Genomic DNA, 20,884 nt, shown 5'->3' with positions numbered 1-20,884 from the left:
CGATTTTAGGTCGCTGACCGCCTATGAATTGGTTTGTTTGATATCTTCTTCAAAATTGTCAAATTAATTGCGTACTTTTCAAGTTCCAGACAGCAAAAATCCTTTAATTCAATGAATATCTACTAGGTTAGCAATATCATGTGGACTCTGGAGAAGGGAAAGACACTGCTGAGTGGCACCAGGTTCTCTTTAAGGTCGAGCATAACAAGTTTGCTCTTAAAGCTGACAAATAAAACTGACAAATGGCAATGTCTATACAAATTTCAAACAACTTCTAGCCCCAAATGAGGTTTTTTTTAGTCGCTAAACACCGTCCACATTGTAATTTACTGTAAAGATTTATAAGACTAGAAAACCTCTCTACAACCCTTCTAATATGCAGATCGCAGAGTCGATTTAAAGGGGTGACCTTGTGATACGAATCGACTTGTATGATGAAATGAATGGTACGAAACGTCTCAGTGAATTCTACTTCCGTTCAAATTTATCATCCAATCAGATTATTTGTTTACGTTGTCAGCACTTCCGGAAACAAAGTCAGACTTGAAATAGTTTTCTTTTTATGTTCTTGGTGGAATTTTGTAAGAATAATTTTGAATTGTTAACTGTTAAATAAGCAAAAAGTTCTTTCTAACGAATTCTCATACGCGATTCCAAAGCTACGAAATGTTACGATCGGTAAATTAACGTAGCACAGATTGCTGAGATTCAAAGACCTCCAACCCCCCACCCCCCTCTCAGACAAACAGTGATTACACCCTTCTTTAACCTCGCCTATGTTTTGCTTACTCAATTATTCCATTCTGTAGATGGTCTTGGTATCAGGACTGTGTGGTTCGGTACTGTTGTTGCTGTTTTGCCCCTCCCAGCTTCCAGTTGTGCTATCTCAGCAATGAGATCTGTGCTGGTGGTTCTCTGTCCTACTTAGGTAATGAGTTCTTAACCTCCTTTCCAGAAACATCTCCAGCCTAATAGAGACCAGAATTACTAATTAAGAATGGCAGTGAGGCATTGAGAAATACCGAAGAATAAACTGTAAACTGAGTACACAATGACATCTAATGTCAAAATGAAGCCAAAAGTTATTCCTAGAGTCAAAATCATCAGCATGGGAAATGCTGAAGTTGGAAAGGTAATCATTATTTTATATTTTATGCTGATTGTAATCTTGTAGGCTACATGCTGATAATTTTATATGGCGATTATAGCTGTTTTTGGGAATGCACAAGAAATACATCACAATGTCAAGCTATTACGAAGTTTGTCTAATACCTGACTGCAATGGCCACCTTTCATGTGTCTTAGAAGTATATGAATTCAGCCAAAAGACCCTAGTTACGACCCTGAAATTATTATATAGTTATTATATTTGTAGAGTTGTATAATTAAGAGGTATTGCGAGAAGAGGTTTGTTAATAAATATCTAGCTACTATTGGTATAGATTATGGTGTAACTAGGTAAGACACGTACTCCCACTCTCAGCTTTACTCTTTCAGCTCAATTTCATTAATTTGTTGACTGTAAGAATTATAAATTACTGCCTTTGATGCTGTCCTATGACAGCTTCCTCCCATCATGATTGAACATAAATCAGGATACTTATAGTGTACTGTATCACCTTGCCACTACATCTATATTTAATTGTAGACATACCAACTGGAAAGTTATCCTGATAGCTGAAAACAAGCTCTTGGGAAGCAAATAGTTAAACAGTTGTAACTGATTAGGATTTGGTGAATTTGAGCTCATGAGCTTACAGATTACAAACCTTTTCAGACTTGTTGATATTACTTGTATGTTTTCTGTAATAAATGGGGTATAATGCAGACTTGTTTTATTTAAATTCAGGGTAACTATTAAAGATAAAGAAGTCAAGGTCAATATATTTGATATGGCTGGTCATCCTATATTTTATGAGGTAATTTCTTTTCTCTTTTCTTCAGTCCTAGTTCAGCCATTGATGTTCAGCATTTTGTTCAGTCTTTTAAACACTGAGTGTAAATGAAATAAAATATCATATACCCTGAAGTTCAAGGAGCGATATTGATATATGACATACTAGAGTGTTCACATGGCTAATTGTGTATTAATTTGTAGGTTCGTAATGAATTTTATCGAGATACACAAGGAGCGATATTGATATATGATGTATCAGAGAGAAGTAGTTTTACGGCCCTAGATGATTGGATGAATGAAATGAAGAGTGAGATTGGTAACCATGGTGATATGGACAATATGATTGTATGTGTGTGTGCTAATAAGGTAAAAATATGTCCCCATGACAGACATTGAAACTTTTCTGAAGAATGGAGGTTTATGGTAAAAGGGGGTGAAAACCAACGCTTGGCAGACTCTCTGAAGCACAGGCATCAGAATTTTCCCTACCTCTTAAACCAATGGAACTGATCCCCCAATCTGACGACAATCCAATTCTCTACTGAGCTATTTACATGCAACGAAGAACAGTGTTCCAACCCAGCGTTAGGATATCATCTTTGTTTCAAAAGGATTCTTAAACTAGCTGGTCATGGATCAAACTTTGTGAAATTATCTTGAGCATATTATTGGATATATCTTATTTTTCAGATTGATAAAAAGAGGGTAGTGGATGAAGTTGAAGGGCGTTTATGGGCTAGTAGTCATGGTTACCATTATTTCGAGACATCTGCTCAAAGTGGAGAGGGTGTCAATGAATTATTCAAGGTTGGCTGCCATTTTGAATTTGTGAATTCAGGAATATTAATGCCTATAAACCTTCATGACTTTCTCGCAGGAGGAAGTAACAATCCATTTCATTTCATAAACCCAAATTGGAACAGAAAAATGTGGCATTTAACACCATTTTGTAAACCTAAACAGAAGTAAAACTCTATTTCACTTCATTTCCAAATCTAGAGCAGCAGGTCATCTTTTTAAAAGATTAATCTGAAACAGAAAAGTAGAAAGTTAAACTCCATTTCATTTCCTTGTGGTTTATTAATAAAGGGAGCTAATTTTCATTGCAGACATTGTTAGAAGGAGTAATAAATACGATAGATAATGGCGGACAGAAGTTACCGACGGTTACCCAGCTTGGTTACAGTAAAGAACAGATAGATGCCATACAGAGGCTGAAAAATTCAAAGTCAGATTACGAACGTCTGGGTTTAACGACGTCTGCTACAAAGTAGGTTTATATTTTTTACACCTCTATCCTGATGAGGGTTTAATTATCTGAAACACGTATTGAGTCAATAACCTGATATTAAGTTGTGTATTGAAAGTTTATTTCCATTTATAAAGATAGCTGTCCTGATGAGGGTTATATATCTGAAACACATGTCGTCAGCATGAGATGAACGGACATTTAAATGGAATTTCTGCTTTTTTTCCAGAGATGACGTAAACAAAGCGTATAGGAAACTGGCGGTATTACTACATCCTGATAAAAGCGTGGCGCCAGGAAGTGAGGAGGCATTTAAATTACTAGTCGCAGCACGGACTAATTTATTGAAGCGATGCTAGTTTTGTTTTTAAAAGCGTGGACAAAAATCTCACACAGGCTTTTTAGACAATGCACCATTTATCTTATCTAAAATAGCTTAAAGAGATACATTCACAAACTGTTTGAACAATCGTACCTTAATCTCAGAAACAGGTATTTTTTAGCTAAACTAATCAGTAAAAGTGTTCGCATTTTCACCGCCAAATTTGCATTGAAATCCATGTGTGTCCAGAATTATCTGCGTTTGAATATTAAACTGACTAGTGGTTTTTCTTTTAAAGACACTGCCATATATAGACAAGACATATATAGAAAAAGAAAGTAAACTTCTTAGTTAGAGATATTTTTGAAGGGATTATGCCATTTTCGTACAATTCTAGTCCTTCTGAGGACTATTTATATTATATTCAAGATCTAAATCTACCCCCAAAAAAGCTGACAATCAAGGAAACAAACACACTTTGTAAGCAAAGCACTTGTTTGCCCATAAGCTTAATAGAGTTACTCCCCTTATTATCATTTGTGTCTTATTATTAATCCGTCCATGTAATTTTGTTCTAAGAAACTACTCAATCAATCGAAAGTTATGTAACGGCTGTGTACATATTCATTTATTTAACATATTAAAGGGAAGAAATTGTATTTTTTCGTGAATCCAGACACAGTTTAATACATCCTTTAGACCTGTCAAAGGTGTGGCCAACTGTTGTAGGAGAAGAATTTACCTTAAGGGTTTTATATGGTTCCAAATTTAAAGCTAGAAATAAACTCTATGCAGTGGATGTTATTGGAATGTCCATTGTTTTGGGGGTGCGAGGTGTTATGCCAGGGGTGTGAGGGGTTCAAATGATACACCAGGGGTGTTAGGGGTTCAAATGATACACCAGAGGTGTGAGGGGTTCAAATGATACACCAGGGGTGTGAGGGGTTCAAATGATACACCAGAGGTGTGAGGGGTTCAAATGATACACCAGGGGTGTGAGGGTGGAAAAAGGAAGGATACACTGTATATGAGAATTTATAACCTCTGTGTTTCTTTTAGAACTCTGGCAATGGCTATGAATTCATTTTGAATTTTATGAACATAAAGGGAAATAACTTTTCTGCATGACTAAGTTACTTCATTGCACACAGCATGGCTTGGCTTTCTTCTCACTTTGGGCATGATTTTATGTCTTCTATAACCAAAAGAGGGACAGGATAGTTGGATTTTTTGGGTTCTTTTGGAGGTTTAGTGTATCAGGTTTTAGGCCGTTACATGCTAAAATTTCATTGTTGGTTATGGGTTACGGACATCTTCAAAATGTCACGATGTGGAACTTTGTCTTATACCTTGACTGCAATAGCCACCCTTCTAGTGTCAGCGAAGTTTGTAAATTCAGCCATTTGATTGGATGGTATGCTTTAATCAGGGGTCATGATTGGTTGTATTTTTAATCCAATCAAAGGAAAGAAGATGGTGTTTATTTTTAATATTGATTTAATAATTGATTATTTATAATGCTGAGACAGGTATGAATATCAAAATACAACAAAACAAAATCTTAAAGCAATTAAATAAATAAATTATAACAGTATAGCCCTGCTATTAAAACCACATTTGAATTTTACACGATTCAACAGTGTTACCTCTGTAATGTGGCCATTCTCGTACTATAACCAATAATAACTTTTAAAGGATATATTTTTTATATCTTCTACATAATGATTATGACATATAACGAATAAAGTCAAAGGTTGAATTTAAATATTTAATAATAGAAACTAAAAGAGTTAACCCAATACCAATTAATAAAGATGATAAAAACGTCATAAAGTACATTCTTAAATATAAAAAATTACTCTGTTTATCTACAACAAAAATGTTATGAATTACCCTATACTTAAGCATTTCAATTATGAGACAGTTAAAAATCATACTTTTGCCATGGATAGCCTTCCATAAAATTAACGTTAGGAAATGTTTTGGCACAGATGCACTTCCATAATGAAATGAAATGACGCTTGCAGTTTTTGTAATTTTAAAGTGGCTGTAAAATAGATACTGATTTCTTTTCGCTTTAAATATGGTTATAATTTTTCATTTATTTACTATCTTGAATAATGACATGAAATTAGTAAGTGTGTGAAAGGGGAGAAGGGGCGTTTTTTTTTTTGCGGTAAGCTTGGATAACATGACAATTTCTTGAATGATTTGGACAAAATGGTATCATTTGTAGGTACCATTTAAAATTTTAACGAATTATTCTTGATGATTTTAGACAATGGAAAACTTAATAACAAATCAAGTCTTTGCCCATTTTTCTGCGTCGTTTTTCAGCATAAAATTTGAATTCCATCGCCTGCATCTTCTGTCCTAGATCGGTATTGATTCTGTTGCCATACATGGCTGAATTGGTGTTAGGAACATTATCAGAATAAAGAGCGACCTTCTCTGGCATTTCTTCTTTTTGTTTCAAATTACCCTGAAAAATATACAGATATAACATAGGAGACCATCTTCACAATGTCAAGCTATTACGAATTGTATATACACGTATGATGATGATGATATGGGATGGTAATCTGAAGTTGGGTTCTGTAACCTCAGCGCCAGCGTATGGAGGCAAAAAATAGTAGATGGGTGGGATGGATTTGTGATTGGATTATCTGCTTGATGATTTGATCTTCTATGTTACGGAACCCACAATAAATATACATGTACCAGTGGTTTGCATGCAATACAGCAACTGTTCGATTGATTATGATGCTATGATTATACTCACCCTTGCGTCATAATCTGTTAAATATCCCCAATCATGGCTCCTGAAATTATAAAGGGGCATTGATAATTTCTAGAAAGGGTGGGGTGTCAGGTCCGGAGCAATGAATATTATAAAGGGGCATTGATAAGTCAGTTTAATTTGGCATGTGATTGGGATAGTCGAGACCTTGTGTTATTATTATCGTTTTGTTATTAAAGAACCATGTGTTTCACTTTCAGGTGTCTCATTCAATAAGCTTCAAAGTTATTTCCCTTTGACACTTTAAAGTTAGCCTAGATCAACTCACCAATTTTTTCTGCAACGTTTTTCACTCTGAACATTTTCTGTCCAAATTTTATTTTGGGTTACACCATCGCAGCCTCTATAATCTCCTTCAGTGTGATTCTTTGCTGGTTGAGCGGCCTTTGCTTTCGGGATGCAACTGTCGTGGTGGGCACTAGGACGAGAAACGTTAAATTGATAATATCTTAAAATTGCTGTGGGCATTGAAATTATTTTACAGACTTTAAATTCCTTAATCCTTAATCATTTTGATTGTGAAGTCAGTTAGACGTTTGGATTTTTTGGAGACGACGCCTATCGTTAGTAATATGTGCATTTGGACAATGTCAAGCTATTACGTATTTCGTCTTATACCTTGACTGCAATTGTAGGAGTAATTGTGTCAAACGTTTTTGAATTTCTCCTCTGTTAGCCGTCTGTTTTTATCCCACAAATTCGTACAGATAATATGTTATTTGAAACCTCCACTCGCACTCCCCTCCCCCCCAAAAAAAACCAAAACACTATATTACAATGTATAAAAATTACCTTTTTGGTCGATTAGAATAAGAAAACAATACACCCGAAACCTGTTCCGTCATGTTTAAAACACTTAATCCAAAATACAGGTGAATTGATCTAAACGGGTATGATATATCAACAATAATCCACAGTTACAACTGGGCGTTATATACCCCAGTTGATCAGGGCGTTATAATTGATATACCTCAACAGTATCTAATATTCCACAGTAGTTAATTAGCGCCAATTATCTCAATATTTCATTGTCAGGTAAATAATTCATAACATAGTCACTATCGCCTAGTCTTTTATTACATATCGTTCTCTATTGTAGTCTTGGTCAATAGGCAATTAATCGATCAATACGTTTGATCTTTCAAGAGTAAAATGACTTGTTAGATTCTTGGATTTCAACGCGATCGTTTATCTCGACTTCGATTTGTTTAGGCCTAGTTTGGTCGGTGGCCAAAAGCCCATTAAATATATTTCTGAATATTCTTATACCTGGACGAATTTTGGCAATTTTCACTGAAAATTGTGCTTGACCACTTTCGAAACTGAACCATGTCTTTCCTAAAATCTCTCACCACACCACCTCCCCAAATAAAAACTTATCTTTTTTCTTGAATTATTAAAATTTTCTATTATACTTACGGAAACATTCCTAAAAGAAAATATTCAGTATATAATCCCAATTGCCTTATAGATAATCCTTTGTAGAATTTCTCAAAATTAGTTAATCCCTTTTCCAAATTGTTCAAAATAAAAATGGAAGTTTATTTAATCCAAGGAACAAAATTTGATTCTGTCCAATCTACTCGTGCAACTCACGAAACTGAATTACCAGGCCTAATGGAACTTTGATTACATATTGCCTTCAAGCCTATGTCACACTGGCTCTTGATTCCAATTTTAGCAGCAGACAAACCCAAAGTAAGTTTCCTATTCTGAGAAGTGTTACGAACATTTGCAATGGATTGGGAGGTCCCTATTTCCTTTAAATTTATCATGGCCTTAGTCTGGATTACCTATACCCATTGTGTTCCGATATTCCAACCCCTAGCTCACCCACTCTTCGTTAACCCCCTCACCCTCACCCTCTCCACTTCCAGTCAACGTTGTTAGACAAGGCCTAAGTTCAGTTGAATAATCACCTTACTTTGTCCAATACGGTCTCCCTAAACCATCCGTTTTTGCTTCCCAATTGCGGTCATAAAATAACGGTACATATGGTTATAGGGTATGTCCAAGTGTAAACAAGGCCTTAGTATAGTTGAATAATAGATTAACTTTAAGACTGTTGTTACCAGTCAACAATTCATCGAACTTTCTTCATCGATTTTCTTGTACTTATTGATTTTGCTTCAATTAATTTATTTTATATCGACTCCGAAACCTTTCATCTTTAAGACATTTTTATGGTAACTTTTGAGACCTTAGCGACATTTAAGGCATTTTTCGTTTGAGATATTTTGGATATTTAAAGGCATTTTTCGTTTGAGATATTTTGGAACTTTGAGACATTTTTCATTTGAGATATTTTGGATATTTAAGGGCATTTTTCCTTTAAGATTTTTGGCACGTTTAAGGCATATTTCGCTCGAGTTATTCTAAAAAATAATTCATTTATACTCTACCTTTGTTTGGCAGCAAGCATATACGTTGGTCCCGACATTTTCACTGGCGTTTGTTTCTGTCCTAAAGATAAACACACACGAAATATATTAAAGAGAACTTTTCGAGTATAATTCACTTTCTTAAATTCCCTTTTTACGAGGACGTCACACTTTAAGATGTATCTATCTGGAATATTGGCTAACTTTTATGACTCTCAGTTCATCCAGTATTCAAGTTGGGTTTCCTCTTCAAAATTAATTTGCAAATATCCCAATGGTTCTTCAAGGTCACGAATATCTTTAAGAGTAAAGGGTATTCCAGTTTAAATCACCTCAAAAGTTCCACAAATTCGCGTTCTTCTGTACAGATGTAAGGCTTTCAGTGAAAAACTGAATCGTTAGTGTTTTAACTCCCTACTGATATTTGACAATAGCTCACCTATATCTCTTTATAATAACGATTTATTGTAAGGCGATCCCATTGTATCTATTCTATAATCTATATAATCTACCGTTGTTAGGGCTAGATACAATGGCTAAATTATAATAGGCCTACTATTCTTATATACACATATAGGTTTACTTCATTAGCGATATTTGGGATATGAGAGTTTAAAATCTAATTGGCGGGGAGGGCGGGGCTTACATTGCACGATACAGACTGTTAACGACTCCTCCAAAGCTGGAAGTTGCAAAAGGGTTAACTCATTGCATACTACAAGATGTTGCCTCTATAAAAGCCCAATCTGGTGCAAAGTAATAAGACGTAAAACTCCTTTATTTTCTGCAAATCTATTCATTATAGAAGGAACGAGAGAAGGTGAAGGTGAGGGGGGGACAAATGTTATGCAGCAACACGAGTCGAAACTTTAGGTTTCTGATTAAGAAATGCATTAATCCCTTCAATAAGATTGTTATAATCCACTAACTGTTAAATGATATGTTAATCCAAGCCTATTAAACCTCTTAATCTATTTTCGGTAGTATTAAACTTTGTCGGTAGTTTAAAGTCATAAAGAGTTTATTTGTAGTCTGATTTTGATGGGGCACTACATTGAATTACTTCCCTTTGATCACATTTTATCTTATCTTCATACCGATGAATCATACCGCGTATATTATGGCGTGTCATCTCTGTTGCATGGAAATTTCAAGATTTTCTATTTTCACCTGCAATGAGGTAGCAAAATAAAGCAGGGAAAGCGTTTAATTTAGCCAAATTAATATTTCGGCAATTCTGACATTTTGGGTCAGAGGCTAGTAAATAATCCAAGATGGCCGTCAAATGAATTAGTCTTTGTTTTCCTCAATTGTTATCGACTTTATGATGTGAAATTACAGTTATTTCGCTTTCTAAATTTGAACACTTGCTCAAGAGATAACCAGGAATCGTATCCCGTGAACGGATTTGTCGAGGTAGGTGTAGTTTATGAGATTAGCTCTTCTACACGACTCAATATCTTCATTCACTGAATAAAATAGCTCATATTTTTTTTGGGTGTAGTCACTTCAAGTATTTCATTGCTCAGTGACATTATATTATTCATGTTTAACTGTTTAAAACTTCCTTATCGCATAACTGCATTGTGACTATGATATGACATTTAAAGGAATGTAGAAAATTTTTCTAGCTCTTTTATGTGTATCAGTATCAGGAGCATTTATCATAAATTTATAAACATGGCTTCTAATTCTGTTTAAACCATTGCAATCTTTTGTCAGATATCTGTGGTTCCTGTATTCATAGAATATACTTAATGGTATATGAAATCAAAAGCTGCTAATAATATCTTAAGGTATAGATTGCAATTGATCGAAAAGGCAATGGTGCAAATCCACGCAATCCAGTAGGGCCAGTGTCCTAAAAAAACATTTATGATCCCTTCAAGCAATGCTTAATTTGAGGAGACCTCCCATTAATGTCATAGAATCCAACAGAATTGTTTAAAGGGTTAACCATGACACGCAGGTTAACTATGACATACCAAGGTACAAAGACTAGGAAACACTTCACAAAAAATACGAAGTTTCAATGACATCTTGTCTTGTTTTGTAAAGAAAGATGTTTGAAGTTATTTGTAGTTACAATTGACTTTAAAAATATCAACTAGGAAGCACATGTTTTTATCAATCATTTTAGATTCATCTTCACACAGTCAATATGAATAGTGGCTAGTTCAGTCAAGGCATGAATGAGTATGAAGTTCGTATTAGCTTGACATTGTGAAGATGAAGTTCGTATTAGCTTGACATTGTGAAGATGAAGTTCGTAATAGCTTGACATTGTGAAGATGAAGTTCGTATTAGCTTGACATTGTGAAGATGAAGTTCGTATTAGCTTGACATTGTGAAGATGAAGTTCGTATTAGCTTGACATTGTGAAGATGAAGTTCGTATTAGCTTGACATTGTGAAGATGAAGCTAGCCACATTTTATTTCTTTTGTTGTCAAGTTATGTATCTTTATTAAACAACTCTCAGTTATTTATCAACTTGTCAGTTTTAATAAACAGTCAGTTATATTTATTTTAAGTGTTATTATTCATGGATGGAAAGATATACTACACCCTTATGTTGTGTTGTAATAAGGTTTATTTAAAGTGTTCTCAATTTGTTTTATATAACGTTTGTGAAGATAGTATCGCCTTGAAGGGATTTGTAAACTGATATCTTACTTACTTTAGATATAAACATATTTTGATGATCTTGAAAAAGTTATCTTAGCCCATTTTGAATAAGGAAGGGTTGTATCATAGCAGGTTAGAGAGTTGGAATTTTTATTTGACATCATTTGCTTGGTTATGTCGAACAAATAGTGATTGTGGGTTTTAATTGTGGTCATTGTGTGAAATTTTGATGACCGTTGATAAGTCATCTTTCCCCATTGTTTCTGTTGACCCAGCTGTAAATGGGTACGGATAATCCAGTTTTAAGCAAGTATCAGCTGGAAGAAAGGATTCTCAATAACATAAGGTGTTCTCCTTGTAAAATATGGTTGCTTCATTTTCTCTGCTTTAAAAAAACAAACTAATTTTGAAATTATGATAGCTGATCACTTACTTACTTTTTTAAATCATTTTTCAGATTCAGATAGCCCTATTCAAGAATTTAAAATGGTATAGATACCTCAAAGGTAAGATTAGATTTACTCTCAAAAGCACTTGTCATGGCATCAGAATTTCTATTAACTTGAAAATTTATTCAAGGTCATGTGACTATCACACGGCGATGGAGAATTGAACCCACAGCCGTCGTAACTAAGCAAATGACGAGACAAGTAAAGAACCAACACTCTGACCGACTGTGCTATAGAGCCTCACAACAATTCAGAAGAGAAAAATAGGACTCCATTTCTAATTGGGATGTAAAACTCCATTTCCATTTCTTGCAGGAATCATGATTCCGAATGAACACTTACATTCACATTGGGGTCGAAGGTTGTTGTCAACGGTAACAGAAAATATTCAAAATGGTGGAGACAATGTACCTGTTGCTGTCCTTCTAGGCATTGTGCTGACCTTGACCCTCGTGGTTCTGGTTGCCCTTTGTGCCTGCGGTGAAAAGTGAGTAGGTTACTATTTTGTCAGAGATAGGTCATCCAAGTTGTCCGACAAGTCGTTGTCTGGTATCTTATATTCATGCAATTATTCATTCATTCATTCATTCATTCATTCATTCATTCATTCATTCATTCATTCATTCATTCATTCATTTATTTATTTATTTATTTATTCATTCATTCGTGTCCTTATAATTGAATTGTTTTGTTCTCTAAAGGGATGATGATGCCAAGTTACAGAGAATGAAAAAGAAATCAAGTAGTGGTAATATAAAGGGATCAGTAAGTAATATCTTGTATTGTCTATGTCTTTAAATGTCCCCAATAACATAGAAAAGTTTATGAAATCTTTATCATCCCTTGAAACCTTGATCTGCTGAGGTGGTACAAGTCAGTCTATAACAAGCCTTTGATGCATTTACTTATATCTTTCTCGTTTAGATTAATGATTCCAATGTGCTGCTTATGACTTTATTTGAGGCACCTCAATCTTTCTTTAACGTGGCAATTCAGGGCTTAATATCCACAAGAGTTGGTACAAAAGAAGCATACATTGTATTTTAAAAATACTGGAAAAACTAGATTAAAATCAGTCTTTCGATCATGTCTATAAGTTTGAATTATAAACCTAGAACCAGACGACATATTCTCGAAATGATCTTAGCACTAGGACGTCCTAGAATCAATGTTAGAAGATAAGAACCTAGGACATTCTAGAGCTAAGATCATTTTGAGAGTACCTGGCCTGATTCATTGCTGAAAATAATAATATTTTATTTTCCCTAGGTTAGCCAAGATGACCAGTTAGACGTACAGATTCGCTCTAAAAGTAATGGTAATGTAGAGTCAAATGGGGTCACTGTGGTGGATTTAAACGGAGCTCAAAATAACACACAGCATTCCAGGTATGAAACCATTGTCAGGCCTAGATGTATTAAACTGAGAATCTTAATTCAATTTTAGTTTGAGGTATTTTTTTAAAGGAATTAAGCGATTTTCATACATTTCTAGTAGTTCTGAAGACTATTTATCTTTAACCCTTTCAACCGTAGCAGCCGGTTTGCTAAGTGACATCATACAACGTTAACGTCATACGCTTTTACTTTTATTACTTGGTATATTACGTTATAATTCATTTACACTCAGGGTTCAAAGGGTTAATTCACAAATGATTTGATTATTTCAGACAAAGTCAAGCTAGTACCACTTCCTCCCAGATGCGACCAACCAGCCTGCGTGAACTCCCTGAATTGCCGCCTAATTCTACGGGAGTATTGCCAGACAATCACCCTCCGTCTCGCTCAAGTCAAATCAGTAATGATGATTATGATCATTTGGGGCGTGTAAAGAATCCCCCGTCACAGTCTGAAAATTACGACCATATTGATCTGGAATCTCCTGCTCAAATAAGTGAAGCGTCTGCTTCAGACCAAATCTCTGAAAGTCATTATGCTCAAGTAAATGATAGAAATTACGAAGTTTGTAACAGTACGTCATCAGTACCGTTTAAACGAAGTGGGGAAGAGCCACCGTATAATAAAATTCACGACAACTCGCCATCGAATGGTGAGGAATCTCCGTACAATCAAGTTAAAGATAAACAGCAGTATAATTTAGTGAGTGCTCGTACAAACTTATTTGCTCATGGGACGAATCGTTTTACAGATTCCAGTGACCCCCCATACAACACTGTACACGATGACCCCTATAATCAGGTCAAGGATGATGACACTAGTGACCCCTATAATCAAATTACTGATCCGTATTCCATGCCCAGTGAAATGGGGGCAGTGGGTGGTGTCAGTGAAAGCCATTATGAACTGGAACCCGAGGATCCCTACACTATAGTAGATAATGAAGAGGAGCATGATCTTCGTGTGACAGTCTTGAATATGGATAGATCTTCAGCTTGCTCAAACTCCAGTCGACCTTTCAGATTGTCTGGAAGCGTGTCCATATCAGGAGAGTTACTGCCCCTTATCAATGCAGGGTTTGGAGCAACAAAAGAAGCGGAAGAGAGCACGGAAAATGATTACGCCGTCGTAAACAAGGAACGAAACCCGAGCACGACTAGTGCGTCTGAAAAAGAAGAAGTGGTATCATCTACTGTTGTACCACCAGAACCTCCCAGAGCTTATGGTGCTGAAGAGGTGCACGGTTTGGGACCACAGAATTCTGCCTCTACCCCACGTCTACCAGAAACCTCTCCTGCTGACTTATCACTTACAGGAATCGCCTCTACTTCACAAAGTAAGTATATGTTAATGTAGCTGGATTGTCGTCATCTTGGTGCCAAATTTTTCAGTCAAAATTATTTGTTTGTTTGCATAGTTTTAAGTTAAAGTATTGTCACAGTCAAAATTTCCCTCATTGCACACTGCATGGCGGTTAATGTCCATGATTCCTTTTTCAGATCGACCAATCAGAGAGTATTCTAAAGTATCAGCTCGTGAATCATTGGCCAGCATGTCAGCTAGACACGCCCTCAATCCGTACGAGGTAGTGGTTGATAACGAAAATACTTACGCCACGGTAAGGACCACCATTTTGAATTCTGTCCAAGATTGTGAGTCAATCTCATGAAATAGCATAACCAAATTAATATTATTAGCCATGTGGACTCTCAAAATAAACATTTTTACCTATTTTGACTCTCTTAAAGAAACAGGCTATTTTAGCAGTTCCCACAAATGCGGTCCGCATTTTAATTGAGTCATTATTTCAGGTTGATGGAGGTTCAGGCTATGGTGTTGTGGTTTCAGCACCAGCGCCCTCTACATCACCTGTCGCGTCTGCTTCCAGTAGTCGTCATGGTAACCAGCCTAGCCGAGTGGATGTACAACCCATGGATACTTACACTGAAATTGGAGCATCAGGTAAAAGGGGTTTGCATCCTTCTTTTCTGCTTCCAATTGGATAGGGGAAAGACGAATGAAAGAAAGAGAAGGTCCTTGTTTTGTTCAGAAGTACTGTGTCATTTTAACACTTTTCAGAGCGTAATTTCAACATCCAGTTCGTCTTCAATCAAAAAAAAGGGATATCAGTAGTTATTTGCATCAGAAAGATTGCTGTTAGGTATTTTGTGATTTTACTTACGTAATTATATCTCTATCACTAGGTGGCGCTGTGAACAATGTTCCGTCTGCACCAGTTCCGCCATCTTTAGATTCCTTACACCTGATGAAAAAGCACGAAAGAACTCGACATCTGGCTACACCTGAAGACACAAGTTTGGAAGAGAGCAATACTAATTCGCATACGTCACCAAACAAACGCTCCAGCTTTTCACCAACGACTGCGTTGCCTGGGATACCAAAAGCCATGTCTTCTAGCGTACACGAAAACGACATAATACTGGAACCAAAGTACCAAAGTGTGAAAGATTCCATCGAAGATTTGGAAAGCGAAAACGACCCAAATTACGAATCTGTTGATGAAGCTAAAGCTCGATTTCCATCGACCATAACAAAACGACAGCACCATTACGAGGAAGTTAGTCCAACAACTTCTCAACCGACCTCGCCCAATAATATTCGGACACGCGTTTTAAATCGACACACATACGAAGATATTGAAGATGTCAAAGAAGAACAGAAACATCTCCAAAAGTCACAAAATAATAATAAGAAAGGGCCCAAATCTTAAATTGTTGTTGGAGAGGTTTTTTTGGCCTTTTTGAGACACTTCTTTTACAATATATCATGGTCACATATTCTGGAAATGATCTTAGCACTAGGAAGTCTTAGGGTCTTAACTTCTAACACTGTTTCTAGGATATCCTAGAGTCTTAACTTATAGCACTGTTTCTAGGATATCCAAGGGTCTTAACTTCTAACACTGTTTCTAGGATATCTTAGTGTCTTAACTTCTAACACTGTTTCTAGGATATCCTAGAGTCTTAACTTCTAACACTGTTTCTAGGATATCCTAGAGTCTTAACTTCTAACACTGTTTCTAGGATAACCTAGAGTCTTAACTTATAGCACTGTTTCTAGGATATCCAAGGGTCTTAACTTTTAACACTGTTTCTAGGATATCCTAGGGTCTTAACTTCTAACAGTGTTTCTAGGATATCCTAGAGTCTTAACTTCTAACACTGTTTCTAGGATAACCTAGGGTCTTAACTTCTAACACTGTTTCTAGGATATCCCAGGGTCTTAACTTATAACAGTGTTTCTAGGACGTCCTAGCTAAGTTTCAAGAATACAGGGCCTGTCAAAAATGGCTAGAAAACCCTTGACACTTTGTTAAATGTTTTTAACTTACACATACAATGGCTTATAAATGGATGGCACACTCATTTCTGTCTTTAAAAGACACAAAGCATAATCAGATAATTTGTTAAATATAGTGAAAAGTTTCTTGAATCTGTGCTTGTTAGGACCAGTGTTCATTAGCCTAAACACTTGCTTACAAAACAGTAGGATATACAGCTTCATTTTGTACACGTTTATAGGCCTTAGGGTGCTGCCAAACGAACAGTCTTGGTGGCCGATTTTTGTCACTGACTGGAATATGGAGTAAAATGTCACATGTACCTGCGCTTCCATGACAAGATTATCCGTTGCCGACAGGATTTATAATATCAAACAAATTTGATATTAGTCTCTTATGATTTTATCGTCTACAAGACAGAGCCTCATCATCCAATCAGATTCATTTTCATGATCAGAACGTGATTACTGACCTAAGGTGTAGGACAAATAGGTGGTGAACAGCTCAAAGTTTAGGGCAATAACCGCTCATATACCTGTATATTCAAGTGATTATTGTAAACAGTGATTTTGATATTCGTTAAGATTTTATATATTGTTAATTATACCTTGGTACTTACAATGGTTTTTTTTACTTTTTCATTCTATCCTTTTTAAATCTAAATATTTTTTATTATTGCCAAACTTTGTACGAGCTGCTTTCTTACTTAATTCTTATGGCATTCCATTTAAGCTTTTATAGATAACCATATATTATCTAATGCTTATGGAGCTCAATTTCAGCTTGCATCTCTTATGAGATATTTGGTACAGTTAAGTTGTAACCAAGGAGTTTCTATATATTGCTTGTTGAATATCTTGTAACCCACGTTTGGGTCGAAGTCAATGTATTCTCTTAAAGGAATTTCTATTTATAGCTTGCAGAATATTTGTAACCCCGGCCTGTGCTTCTATTGATGAATGCATTATATCAATAATGATACATATCTAGTATTTACTCAGTGTTTTATTTTTTCACTTTGGGTACCCAACACCTCTCCAGTGACATTTTAAAAGAGACACATGTTTAGCTCTCATAAGGGAGACAAATGCTTGGATCTATTGACTGAGACAAATCCTAGGGTCTTTTGGGTGAGACAGGTGCTTTTAGGTATAGGGTGAGACAAATGCTAGGGTCTATGGAATGAGACAAATGCTTGGGTCTATAGGGTGAGATAAATGCTTAGGTATATGAGCAAGTCAAAAATTGCTATTCTGTTGGTTTATTTAAAGTACTAAGGCCGTATATATGAATATTTACAAGTCAAAGTGAAGGTAATGGGAGCTAACACGGCTCCTTATTTGCAATATTTGGAGGGTTTTGGGTAAGCAGCCTGCAGCATATAGAAGATGCAATGAGTTCTAATGTCGCTAGCGTTACAACTCCGTGTGTTTATGCTGCGATTTTCGTGGTCTATCGACGTAGGGTTTGTTAAATATTTTAGCTGCTTTTTTTAATTTTTCAGGTGAGAGATTCATAATATCTTCACGAGTGACTTCTCGTGTACCAGTTTCAAATAGCATGGCGAACACTGTAGCCCCCGGCACCAGGTCTTCTTGGCCCTGAAAAAGCATACATTGTATATTATGGTGGGTAATTATTCATTCTTGTAACGTTTGAGAATTGAGACGGCGGATTGGTCAGTCTGTAGGGAGTTGGATTGGTGCCTGTTAGTCGATTGCATAATAGCAGAAGTATTCAAAACTTCATACATGTAGAAGCATTGTTGTCGATGTCTAATATACTTTACTTTGCTAGTTACATCCGATTTCGATTTGAGATTGATGATAAAGACGTTTTTATTTTCACTATGCCACAGAAATTGGGGTTTTGGAACCGGGCTCTTAAGAGAACGACCATGTGGAGAGCGAAATTTTGGGTTAGGAACTATGTGCCAAATGAACGAATAGAGTGCGATTTTCTTACCCACACCATAGCTTCTTGATAGAAGACGATAAATTGTTCTATAGGAAGCTTTTCTTGGGTTCTTAACTCGGCCAGTAATAGATATCTTAAACTCTCAGCATTGAGATTCCAGTTCTTCAAAACCTGAAATAAATTCACCATAGATACTGTATTAAATATGGTGAACTCTCGGAAACGATTCTTCTTGAACTAGTCCTAGGGTGATTCCTAGAGAATTCCGGAGTGGGTTCATGCTTTGTCTCGCGAACTACATCCACTGTAGTTAAGGTATGGGAGACGAGGAGGGCAAACCGGACTCCCCCTCCCAACCTTCCTTCTGTCCGCACGCTTATGCACTGCAGTACTTCTTGCATTGGAGCTCAAATTTAATAAAGTCTTCTGGGTTTGTCTAGTAGGTTGATCTGGGTTCCGCCAATTTATAAGCTTGCTTACTTCTCTAAATCTGTGACTTACCCGTTTGCCCTCTTCAAAAGACCACATGAAAGCAGCATCGGCCAGCGTCTTGGGCTTCTTGTATTGTTTCTTATCGCAACCAGTGGCATCAAAGAATGGAGTCGGAGTGATCAGGATTGTCTCGGAGATGCTCCGTCCATAAGACCTCACCTGATGCAGAAAACCTGCAAATGAAAGTGAAATGAGTCAATTGGTTCAGGCTCTGTCAAACGATCTACTTCCGCTTGCACTCTGCAATAGATTCATCCTCACAGCCTCCGCCAACTGACCCCCGGCTGAATTCCCAACTCACCTGCTGGTATAAGTATACAATCCCCTTGTTGTAGAGTTGCCCAGGTCCAAGGTGTTGTAGAAATCTTCTTGTATTTTATGGCGTTAATAAAATCCATATCTAATGGAGAATGTCCACCAAGTGAGTTTGGAAACTGAAATATACATTAAACAACTGTATGGTGGTATTTTGGACGTTCCTAATGATGGGGTGAGGGTCGAGAATCCTGGTGCCATCCTTTAGATTCTTTCAACTCTTTTTTATTGGGTTTGTTTTCCCCGACCCTCCCCCATCCCTTCATCTATAAATAGATAGGACTATGTAATAGTTTGGGACTTGTGCCCATTACCAACCTCGTTTCTGAATTCAAAGGCGTCCTTATATGCATTCTCAATCAAGATGAAGTCTCTTCTTCCAAACAGCACACAGTGGAGGTAGTGGTCGTTATGGGCGTGAATCTGGGAAGATGTACCCCCACTGGACATCCACAGCTCAGCTTCTCTCAAATAGTTGGCTACACTTCCACACTGTACACATTTTGGTAGCTGAAATTGTTAGAAAACAATTGGCAACGGTGTGGCTAGGGATTGCCCTGTAATTTTAACAGGCAAAATTTTACAGTGCACTCAACATAAGAACTCCTTATCACACATCTCTACCAGTTGTAGAAAGGATCTTAGTGAACATAAGTTGATATCCTTGTGAAAGATTGTTGTTGTTTCTTTCAATACATCTTATGAATATACTGGGTCTAGGAGGATTCGAACCTTGGGCACCGAATAACCTAATTAAAGTGAGACTTACTGGTAATTCCTTCAACATTTCCAAGGGTACAGTCCCGGCTAAATACCAGTCCTCATACATATACTCCAACAAAAACTTCTTCATCTTCAGCGTCTTCCTTTCCCGGATCAGGTACTCCCTTTTAATCCCCTTCCTGGTCACCACCGACACGTTAACGCTTCCATATCTGAAACACGGATAGAAATGGCCGTTATGCCTAATTGGCTAACAGTGACTAATAAGTAGTGACTGGCTACTGACATATGCTTGGACCAAAGACAATTTTCTGCGGTCAGGATGATAACCCACGGGAATCGTGCTGTAACGTCGTTTTCAGTGCTTCGAATTGAAGAGACCTACCTCTCTTTAAGGTAGTCGTCTTTCTCCCAATTTTCAAAGACTGGTGAATCGAGTATACTGTCTCTAAATACGACTGGTAAATTCTGACTAATGTAATTATTGTACATAATCTGTGCGTCTACAATCCCTTCATAATCTTCAACTGGATTCTCGGGCGACCTTTGGTATCCTAAATCAAAATCGTATTAAAAGGTCAATACGTTAAAGGATAGGACTTAATCAAAAAACCTGATGTGAAAAGGAATAAGGGTAGCTTTAATCAATTCCATCAGCTACCTTGGTGAATGATTACACGATTACAACCCCACTCAGCCGCTCCCCACCCCTTCGAAAGATTCACATCGGTGTTCATGTTCCGGTGATACATTTCGGTTGGTTTAGGTTGTTCATTTTTCCCGCCAAAAAGAGACACTTACCCAAAGGTCGGAGATGTCCGTTTGGTATACTCTGACTGCCTTCTGCTTGTATAATATGTGGCGGGAAATCAGCATCCATACTTAAATCTTTCATAAACCCTACTTTACCTGACGTCATTTTTAATAATGACGTCATAAGAATACTCAAAAGTAATCCATTCATTTTGTAGTTTGTGAGTTTGTGATTGAAAATCACCGTAATTCCTATTTATTC

The 20,884-nt window shown here is 36.6% G+C and overlaps 4 protein-coding genes across 4 annotated transcripts; 2 read left to right on the top strand and 2 right to left on the bottom strand.

Moving 5' to 3' along the window:
• Positions 1-1,069: 1,069 nt before the first annotated feature.
• LOTGIDRAFT_224445 (hypothetical protein) lies at positions 1,070-4,126 on the top strand (the record flags this gene model as incomplete). Its single annotated transcript, XM_009047699.1, has 7 exons — positions 1,070-1,132; positions 1,376-1,458; positions 1,850-1,919; positions 2,099-2,263; positions 2,588-2,704; positions 3,007-3,167; positions 3,376-4,126. The coding sequence occupies 7 exons, from the start codon at positions 1,070-1,072 to the stop codon at positions 3,503-3,505; spliced, it is 789 nt and encodes a 262-aa protein (XP_009045947.1). The 3' UTR covers positions 3,506-4,126.
• An 826-nt stretch (positions 4,127-4,952) lies between these two features.
• Positions 4,953-7,125, bottom strand: LOTGIDRAFT_199259 (hypothetical protein). Its single transcript, XM_009047698.1, has 4 exons — positions 7,061-7,125; positions 6,537-6,686; positions 6,251-6,290; positions 4,953-5,950 (listed from the first exon to the last, which is right to left on the bottom strand). Exons 1-4 carry the CDS (start codon positions 7,111-7,113, stop codon positions 5,759-5,761), a joined length of 435 nt encoding a protein of 144 aa, XP_009045946.1. The 5' UTR covers positions 7,114-7,125; the 3' UTR covers positions 4,953-5,758.
• Positions 7,126-7,918: 793 nt separating this feature from the next.
• On the top strand, positions 7,919-15,852 carry LOTGIDRAFT_171503 (hypothetical protein; the record flags this gene model as incomplete). Its single annotated transcript, XM_009047697.1, has 10 exons — positions 7,919-7,966; positions 9,991-10,065; positions 11,733-11,781; positions 12,040-12,211; positions 12,426-12,489; positions 12,994-13,112; positions 13,394-14,457; positions 14,621-14,739; positions 14,933-15,083; positions 15,326-15,852. 10 exons carry the CDS (start codon positions 7,919-7,921, stop codon positions 15,850-15,852), a joined length of 2,388 nt encoding a protein of 795 aa, XP_009045945.1.
• A 1,985-nt stretch (positions 15,853-17,837) lies between these two features.
• Positions 17,838-20,788, bottom strand: LOTGIDRAFT_171502 (hypothetical protein; the record flags this gene model as incomplete). Its single annotated transcript, XM_009047696.1, has 8 exons — positions 17,838-18,023; positions 18,388-18,510; positions 18,841-19,004; positions 19,133-19,265; positions 19,465-19,656; positions 19,916-20,081; positions 20,255-20,423; positions 20,671-20,788. 8 exons carry the CDS (start codon positions 20,786-20,788, stop codon positions 17,838-17,840), a joined length of 1,251 nt encoding a protein of 416 aa, XP_009045944.1.
• Positions 20,789-20,884: the final 96 nt, after the last annotated feature.

Source organism: Lottia gigantea (assembly GCF_000327385.1).
Source record: "Lottia gigantea unplaced genomic scaffold LOTGIsca_115, whole genome shotgun sequence".
Lineage (NCBI taxonomy): Eukaryota > Metazoa > Mollusca > Gastropoda > Lottiidae > Lottia > Lottia gigantea.
This window is presented reverse-complemented; position numbering and strand designations above follow the sequence as displayed.

Bases quoted from the DNA above. Each gene is read 5' to 3' on its own strand.
- LOTGIDRAFT_199259 (XM_009047698.1), bottom strand. From the start codon at position 7,113: ATGACGGAACAGGTTTCGGGTGTATTGTTTTCTTATTCTAATCGACCA. The intron at 6,687-7,060 runs GTAATTTTTATA...TTCTCGTCCTAG, and splicing joins TATTCTAATCGACCAAAAAG to TGCCCACCACGACAGTTGCA. The intron at 6,291-6,536 runs GTGAGTTGATCT...TTATAATTTCAG, and splicing joins AAACGTTGCAGAAAAAATTG to GAGCCATGATTGGGGATATT.